General features: G+C 43.8%; 1 protein-coding gene across 6 annotated transcripts; it reads right to left on the reverse strand.

The window, feature by feature from the left end:
* Positions 1 to 3,849: 3,849 nt before the first annotated feature.
* Positions 3,850 to 8,824, reverse strand: Tmem216 (transmembrane protein 216). 6 transcript variants are annotated; one of them, XM_075974975.1, is made up of 6 exons: positions 8,764 to 8,824; positions 8,119 to 8,220; positions 7,961 to 8,017; positions 7,574 to 7,666; positions 5,912 to 6,113; positions 3,850 to 4,402 (listed from the first exon to the last, which is right to left on the reverse strand). In XM_075974975.1, exons 1-6 carry the CDS (start codon positions 8,774 to 8,776, stop codon positions 4,387 to 4,389), a joined length of 483 nt encoding a protein of 160 aa, XP_075831090.1. In that variant the 5' UTR covers positions 8,777 to 8,824; the 3' UTR covers positions 3,850 to 4,386. The 6 variants fall into 6 exon arrangements, with proteins under 6 accessions (XP_075831090.1, XP_075831092.1, XP_075831093.1 ...); XM_075974977.1 differs by having other exon boundaries at positions 8,750 to 8,812; XM_075974978.1 differs by having other exon boundaries at positions 7,961 to 8,046; positions 8,750 to 8,812.

Below are 8,824 nucleotides of genomic sequence, written 5' to 3' on the forward strand. Positions count from 1 at the left end.
TACGGATTCTGCATTGAATAGATTTGTTGAGGTGTCTGGGCATGGGTGTGGACTGATAACGATACTATGTGATGTAGGGAAATTCAGGTGATAGGCAGTCGTTTCTCCACAGCTTTAGCTGACATGGTGAGTCTCCGAGGAGTACAGTTTGAACCTTTACTTGTGCCCCTCACGGTTTGTCCTTTCCCTGAGTTAAAGAGACTTCCAAGTCATCCTGACCACTCATGGTTCTTGAGCCCTACTTGTAGATTGTGTTTTCTACCCTGTGGAATTCTAGTGGTATCCAGTTGGGCATGAACACCTGAATGCTAGTACTTAGGTCTTCCATCTAACCATAGGCAAGCAATGTGACCTCAGTCTCTCATCAAAAATGAGAATAATGCTGTTCTGCCTTCGTATTAAGGATGCTTTAGGAATCACATAATAATGTGTTTTGTGAACAGAATTGACATCTAAATATGTGAAGAAGAAACTAGAAAGCTTAGAAATACTGAGGGACTTCCAGAAGAGCTCTCCTTTTAAAGCAACACAGATAAAGGCCCACTGGCAAAGTAGTCATATCTTAACAATTTACTGTTTGGACAAATATGACAAGAGGAGTTAAGTACTGAAATGTCACTGCTGCCCAAGGATGTTGAGCTGGTCCCTAAAATTTGGTATCTTAAGTTTTGGTACCTGAATCTAGGAATCAGATTCAGAATCCATAAAGGTTACTTGGGTTTTGTTTGTTTTTAAATGCATACATTAGTGCATGGGTGTCTGTCTGTCTGTCTTCATGCATGCACATAGGCATATGTCTGGAGGTCAAGACAACTTGGAAACTTTGTTCTCTTTCTACCTTGTGGTTCCTAGGGAATCAAGCTCTGGTCAGGCTTTCACCTTAACCCACTGAACCATCAATCAATCACACCAGCCCTTTGTTTTTTAAGACAGTCTCTTATATCCTAGGCTGACAATGAACTGGTCCTCCTTCACCTCCCAAAGTGCTGGGATTATATGGATATACCACCACATCCAGTTATTTTGTTTGTTTGTTTAAGTGAAGTAAGAGTAGACTTACATGACAAAAAGAAAAACTGCAGACCAGATGATACTGTATACTGCTATCAGGGAAAAAATTCTTGGAGGGGCTTAATTTTCTAGTGTCACTATGAAATGTGTTTTCACAAAGGGGTGAATGATCACTTGCATGTCAGATACCTACTATGCTTGCTAAGTACCAGGTTTGCTCCATTTAACATCCAGTCATCGGCTTTTTATGTCCCCAAAGACTTCGTATTGTCTTAGAATGTTGGTGCCGGCCGGGCAGTGGTGGCGCACGCCTTTAATCCCAGCACTCGGGAGGCAGAGGCAGGCGGATCTCTGTGAGTTCGAGACCAGCCTGGTCTACAAGAGCTAGTTCCAGGACAGGCTCCAAAACCACAGAGAAACCCTGTCTCAAAAAAAAAAAAAAACCAAAAAAAAAAAGAATGTTGGTGCCTCCAGGTCTATAAAGTAGCTTGCCTTACTCTTTATAAGTACAGCTTTTAGCCATGTTAACTCTGTAGGCCAGATAATTTCAGCACTGAAAAGAGTGAAGCAGGAGGATAGTTTGAGATCAGACTGGACTAAGTAGAGAATCCCTGTCTCAAGAAGATTAAAATAAAACCAGGCCAGATAGTGGTATGCCTATAGTCCCAGCACTGGGAATTTGAAACAGGAGGATCATTTGAAACTACCTGTAGACATGAGGAACCCCTCCCCCCATCTTAAAAAACTTGTAGAAACATATTTATTATAGTGTTTGCTTCATGATCACAGTACAGTGTTGTGGTCTACAGTCTGGAGATGGGGCCCCAGGTTAGTTTCATCCTTACTTCCGAAGTGGTTGGGACACGTGCCATTACTGTCTTGGTTTCTCTTGTGCATAACTATTCAAGTGGTTCCAGCAACATCAAGAACAAGGGAGCCATCCATGGGAACCAGTGAACTAAGCTTCTACATAAGCATAAGTGAAATAGCTTCCTAATCAGTACATTCAGCCATTAAACCTCATCCTCAGTGGCACTGTGGGTGTACACCACTCTGCCCTGCTGGGTTTCTATTTACTTTGTGCATATTGACTTGTAAAACAGGCTTAAGAGTTCTACCTGTGCTTTTGCTTCTCACCTCTAAGCCTGCAAACTGGAGTAGAGTCTCAAGGCCCTTCTGGGATGCTTGAAAGATGGCTCCAAAGTTAAGAACACTGGCTATTCTTTTTTTTTTTTTTAAGATTTTATTTATTTATTATATATACAACATTCTGCCTCCATGCCAGAAGAGGGCGCCAGATCTCATTACAGATGGCTTTGAGCCATCATGTGGTTGCTGGGAATTGAACTCAGGACCTCTGGAAGAGCAGCCAGTGCTCTTAACCACTGAGCCATCTCTCCAGCCCAACTGGCTATTCTTCCAGAGGCCTGGGGTTCATTCCCAGAACCCACATGGCAGCTTAAAACTCAACTGTCAGTAACTTCAGTTCCAGGGGATCTGATAACGTCACACCAATGCACATAAAGTTAAATAAATTATTTAAAATATAATTTAAAAAATGTTTTTTTTAAAAAAAAAAGGCCCTTCTGAACTTTAACAATTAGATGTAAAAGCCACTTGCACTTTAGTTGAGCTTTCTGTTCCTTGTGCTCCTGGATAGGGGGTTGAAACTAATGAAGTCAAAGTCACAGAGAATGGGTTCCTCTCTATTCTATGCCATTAACCAAAGCAAAACTAGAGAAAGCAAATGTGAGAAGCAGAAAATTGGTGTTCAATGAAATAGGAGATGGGAACACCACAGAAGTGCCTATTAGACATCTTTGTACTTTTTTGCGGTTGATCTTTCACTATAGACTCAAGGACAACTAGGAGGCAAGGGAGAAGAGAAAACAAAGGCAGCAGTGCTTAGACTGTGGAGCCCATAGAATGACAGCCTTAAGAAAGTTAAGAAAAGGGGCTGAAGAAGTGACTAGCAGTTAAGACACTCACTGGCTGCTCTTCCAGAGGACCCAGCGCCCACTTGGCAGCTCACAACTGTAACACCAGTTCAAGGGGATCTGACACCTTCACAACAATGCACAGACAATAAATTTAAATAAATCATTAATTTTTAAAAAGGGGGGGGGAGTTTTAAAAAGAAGCATAGGAAAACAAAAATATCCCAGGATTGGCCTGACACAGAAGACTGACCTCAAGGCTTCCTAAAGTGGACTTTTCATGACTCCTGGTAATTTCTGGAATAAATACATGGCAATATGCAGCAAAATGCTGACCAATAAATGTTCCTTTTAAACTAAGGAGAAATTTTAGTCAGTTTTAGAATAAACTTCCAATTTCTGATTACACATGGCCAATGCTGAAAAGAACTGAGACACAAACAAACTTGGGACAGAGGTGGAACATTTCAGAGTCTTTTGCCAATGACAGATCAAAGAAGACAAGACGGCAGTATCTACTGGGATTCGGGCTGCAAATTGGGCATGGGGGTGGGTAAGGATCAGAGGGACAGTTTCACAACTTTGTGTTACATCTTACTACTAAACACAGCTTCAGAACACACTGTTGGGATAGTCTCTGCCCTCACTTAGAAGAGATGAACTTAAAGACAGGTGTCATACAGAAAAGACAACCAGGGCTGGAGAGATGGCTCAGTGGTTAAGAGCACGGACTGCTCTTCCAAGGTCCTGAGTTTAATTCCCAGCAACCACATGGTGGCTCACAACCATCTGTAATGGGGTCTGGTGCCCTCTTCTGGCCTGCAGGCATATACACAAAACAGAATATTGTATTATACATAATAAATAAGTAAATATTTTAAAAAAAACAACCAGCCCCACGTCAGAAAATAATTTTTATTGTAAAATCGTGTTTGCTTCATGATCAGAATAGAAAAATACTATGAACTACTAAAAGGGTTCTGGGTCTCCATCTCTGAGCATTGGGGTTAGGGGTATTTGATCAGTCCAGGAGCCCACCATCATTACTTTTCATGCTCATGCAGACAGATGTGGTACATGTACAGGTGCGGTGGCTCAGGTCCTGCTGGAAGCCCAACAAGCCCAGATGGTCCACACAAGGAACTCTGGCCATGATGACCAAGGAAGAGAACTTGAGGTCAGTAGGAGCTGTTAGATCAGGATGGGGACAGCATTGCCCCTCCCTACCACAAAAGGTCAGTATCTCCTGCTGATGATCCTGGTTTAAAGATGATGCCAGTGACCTCAAGTAGGTGCTCAATGCCCAAATGTCTGTTCTGAGGAAAAACCACACAACGTTTCCCAGGCCAACATGACCTACCACTTTTCACAAGTGTGGCTGAAGTACCAGAAGAATGTGTTATCACCCTGATGGGCTACCAGCTGGAATTCTTGTACTTCAGATCCTCTCCATACTAAAGGCAGAAAGAAAGAAACTGTTAAAAGACCAGTGAGTGTAGCTGGAGAGATGGCTCAGCAGTTAAGAGCACTGGCTGTTCTTCCAGAGGACCCAGGTTCAATTCAAAGCATCCACATGACAGCTCACAACTGTCTGTAACTTAAGTTGCAGGGGATCTGAATCCCTCACACAGACATACATGCAGGCAAATCGCCAATGCACATAAAATAAAAATTCTACTATTTTTTAGAAAAAAAAAGCATTGAGCAACAAAGTTAGCTTGAAATCTGCATGTTTGAAGCCTCTTTTTTTTTGGTATGGATTTTTTTGTTTTGTTTTGTTCTTTTGTTGTTGTTTTTCAAGACAGGGTTTCTCTGTGGCTTTGGAGCCTGTCCTGGAACTAGCTCTGTAGACCAGGCTGGTCTCGAACTCCCAGAGATCCGCCTGCCTCTGCCTCCCGAGTGCTGGGATTAAAGGCGTGTGCCACCATCGCCCGGCTTGTATGGATTTTTTGAGATAGGATTTCTCTGTGTAGCCCCCTGGCTGTCCTGGAACTCGTTCTATAGACCAGGCTGGCCTCAAACTCACAGAGATTCACCTGCCTCTGCCTCCCGAATGCTGGGATTAAAGGCATGCGTTAGGGGCTGGAGAGATGGCTCAGTGGTTAAGAGCATTGCCTGCTCTTCCAAAGGTCCTGAGTTCAATTCCCGGCAACCACATGGTGGCTCACAACCATCTGTAATGAGGTCTGGTGCCCTCTTCTGGGCTGCAGACATACATACAGACAGACTATTGTATACATAATAAATAAATAAATAAATTTTAGCCGGGCAGTGGTAGCTCACGCCTTTAATCCCAGCACTCGGGAGGCAGAGACAGGCGGATCTCTGTGAGTTCGAGACCAGCCTGGTCTACAAGAGCTAGTTCCAGGACAGGCTCCAAAACCACAGAGAAACCCTGTCTCGAAAAACCAAAAAAAAAAAAAAAAAAAAACAAAACATAAATTTTAAAAAGGCATGCGTTATCACCTTCCAGCCTATTTGAAGCCTCTTAATTCCAAAAAAACAGAAGACTATCTTCCTTAAAAAGAAGCTTTTGGGAGTGGAAAGATTACTCAATAGTAAAAGTACTTGCCACCCAAACATGAAGACCAGTACCCATGAAAGGAGAGATGGGATTCCTTGGGTAAGCTAGCTAGTTTGGCTAGCCGGACTAGCCAAATCTGAGAGCTTTGGGTTCAAGTGAAAGACTCCAATATAAGGTGGAAAGTGATTGATGAAGACATCTGGTATAAACCTCTGGTATGCACGTGTGCACATACACACACACACCTACCTGAATATTTGTATATGCACACAGGTGAACATACATATGCAGATACACATGCAACCTTCCTACCTACTGGAAGTAAAAAAAAAGGCATCCCCATAGACACCTCTTCACATCCAGTTTCCTACACCTTTCATGCCTTCAAAGAGCAATGCATCCATCCCTGGGTGGAGAACCCAGCCCTCAGCAGTAATACCTGGAAAAGGTGGCCAACGTGAGCATCTCAAGCAGTAGCTCTGAGCCACAAAAGAAGAGCAAGATGCTGTTCATGATAGCTTCTAGGCGGAGCACGTAGGTCTGCAGCAGCAGGTAATACGAAGCCATCATGGCAGATGGGAAGGTCAAGGCCACACTAATGCCAAGGGGCATCTTTCGCTGGCAGAGGTTTCCCTTTGTACCTATAAAACACAGCCCCCAGAATCATCTCCAAGGTGACTGCTTTTCCTGGCATCAGCTTGTATTTCCTCAACTCAGAAAGTATCTGGATGTGACAGATGGGCAGAGTAGAGAAAAATTACCCTGAATGGGAGGTGTCATATTTAAAAGTGAAGCCCACTGAACTAAAACTTTGAAGCTTCAGGGTGCTGCATGATTGAAGTCATTTATTCCAGAGGCCCTGCTTCCATTCTAACTACGCAGGGAACAATGGGATTCTGCATCAAGAAAAAAATTGGGAGGCAAAGACAGGTGGGTCTCGAATTTGAGGCCAGCCTGGTCTATACTGAGAGTCCATGACAGCAAGGGCTAAGGTGTCACAATCGATAGTTTAAGATCATCCTGGTCTCCTTGCTCCAAAAAAATCAAGACCAAAGTGTGTGTGTGTATAACATATATGCATTTGAATCCACATGTGTGTGTGTGTGTATATATATATAAATAAAAATTGTATATGTAAAATATGAGTATACAATGTACATATGTGTATGTGTATATAAATACACTAAAAACTTTCCAACTAAAATGGAAAACAATTTTAGAAATGCCTTAAAAATATCTGTTACTTGGGGCTAGAGAAGTGGATGGCTCAGTGTTAAGGGCTATTGCTGACCTTCCTGAGGACTTAGCTTCAGTTCCCAGCACCCACATGGCAGCTCAATAATCTGTAATTCCAGTTCCAAAGGATCTGATGCCCTCTTCTATTTTTTTCCTTTTCATTCCTACTTGTGTGTTTATATGTGTTCACAAAGGTCAGAAGACAACATTGGAGTTGGAGTTACAGACAGCTGTGAGTTGCCTGATGCTGGGAACCAAACTGGGATCCTCTTCCAAAAGCAGTAAGGCCTCCTAACCACTGAGCCATCTCTCTAGCCTGACACCTTCTTCTGACCTCTGTTGGCACCAGACACACATGTGGTCTTTACCATTTCCTCCTCTTGGGTTGTATTTTATCACTGTTTTCAGAGACGATACATTCTAAGTAATAAGGGTTTTTCTCTGTGTTTCTGGGGTTTAAAAACTTCTAGAGTTTTTCTATCCTTGTTTAGAGAAGTGGAGGGAATCTTAGAGCTCCACTCTAATGCCTTACTCTCCCAAACAAAGCAAAGAAGTAGGAACTCTTGTAGCAGTCAGGCAACTGGAAAGGAATATCTAAGATCAAATGCTACTGCAGGCTTCTAGTCCCGCTCAGAAACACACAGGTGAATCTTGACCTAAAATATGATATGAAGCAGCAGCTTGAAGCTTCAGGGAAGTAATGGGATATCCTACCAGATCCAGCCTCTGATAGGGAAGTAATGGGATATACTACTAGATCCAGCCTCTGATAGTGAGCCTAGGTTATGTTCTTTGTCTTGTTAACCAGGTTACAGTCTCCAACATGTCTCATAAGGAATAGAACTATTTTCTAAACAACACTTACCAAAAAACAGTCGTATTACTTCAATGCCAAGATAAAGGAGCAGCATCACCACATCCAAGACTAGGTTGGCTGTTGGGTACGGCAGCAAGAGACCTGCCAGTGGAAAAGCCAGAGTCTGCAACACCACCTAACCGTCCCCACAAGGACTGCCGCACACCCAGGAACAAGGACACTAGTCTTAGCTTCCCACGAACCAATTAGTGAAGTGTGGACCGTTATAGCTGCAGACTTTTTTACTAAGTCCGTGGGGGTTCCTCTCTGTCGAATGAATGAATTATAATGGTACAGAGATCTGAATATTTCAGCAGAGACAGATGGGGAAGAGTCAGGATGGAGAAGCCCACATTTCCCAAACTCAAGATACTCTTGCTGCGAGAGATTTCCTACTGAATCGTTCTAAAGCCATCAGCTGAAGAGACTTCTGCCTTGCAGTGAAGAGACATGCTGTAGGGGCCAGAAAAGAATGAACAGTTCTTGGTGGGAGTTGGCGCTGGGCTAAAGAGGGAAAGAGCTGTTGGGGCAGAGGCAGTCAAGCCCAGCCTTACCTTTATACAGGAAAATGAGGAGCTCCAGCAGGAAATAGGTGGCATAGTACCACCCATTTAGAAAGAACAGGACTTCCAGAGGGGTTGAGGACAACCTTTTATCTGAAAAAAAGAAAAAAAAAACACAAAGATGGGCTGGAGCTCTACTCCCTGTATGGTTCTGTAATCCGAAGAAAACACAAGATCGTGGTGAAGGAGGGAGAAACTTCTGATTGCTTATGACGTGGGAGTGTGGTTGTGAAGGGGCTGGTCTTCGACCTCCTTTCCCGGGAATTATTTGCAGGCGACTTTTCTGGCAATTCAGCTATTATCACAACTGAGAGGCACCTCAAAGATCCAATCCTGTCACTGCTGAAGGGGAAACCGGGGCGCAGAGGCCAGCAGCGGGTCTGTGCAAGGCTAGAGGATTCGTAATTGAGTCATCCCAGAAAAGGGCCAGCCCGGGATTGTTAAGGGTATCCGAGTTCTACACATGCGGGCACTCGGGGTGGTCAGAGCAACGCAAGCCTGACTGGGACAAATGAAGAGTGAGACCCTCAACTTTTAAGAATGGGGGACTAAGTCGAGCTCTGGAGAGCAGAGAGGTGGAGGGACTGGCAGGTACCAATGGACAGTGGGCAGAGACACACACCTCCGGAGTCTCACCTCGCGGCGCCATGTTCAGTCCCCATGGAAACTGCGTACGCGGCAGCTCTTGGAGCAATGT

The sequence above is a fragment of the Microtus pennsylvanicus genome, chromosome 5 (genome assembly GCF_037038515.1).
Source record: "Microtus pennsylvanicus isolate mMicPen1 chromosome 5, mMicPen1.hap1, whole genome shotgun sequence".
NCBI lineage: Eukaryota > Metazoa > Chordata > Mammalia > Rodentia > Cricetidae > Microtus > Microtus pennsylvanicus.

What these genes read in the sequence shown, in the direction of transcription:
- Tmem216 (XM_075974975.1), bottom strand. An exon ending in CCTCATTTTCCTGTATAAAG is followed by an intron (nt 8,018 to 8,118) that starts GTAAGGCTGGGC and finishes TGGCCCCTACAG; the next exon opens with CATGTCTCTTCACTGCAAGG. An exon ending in GATGGCTTTAGAACGATTCA is followed by an intron (nt 7,667 to 7,960) that starts GTAGGAAATCTC and finishes TTCCACTGGCAG; the next exon opens with GTCTCTTGCTGCCGTACCCA.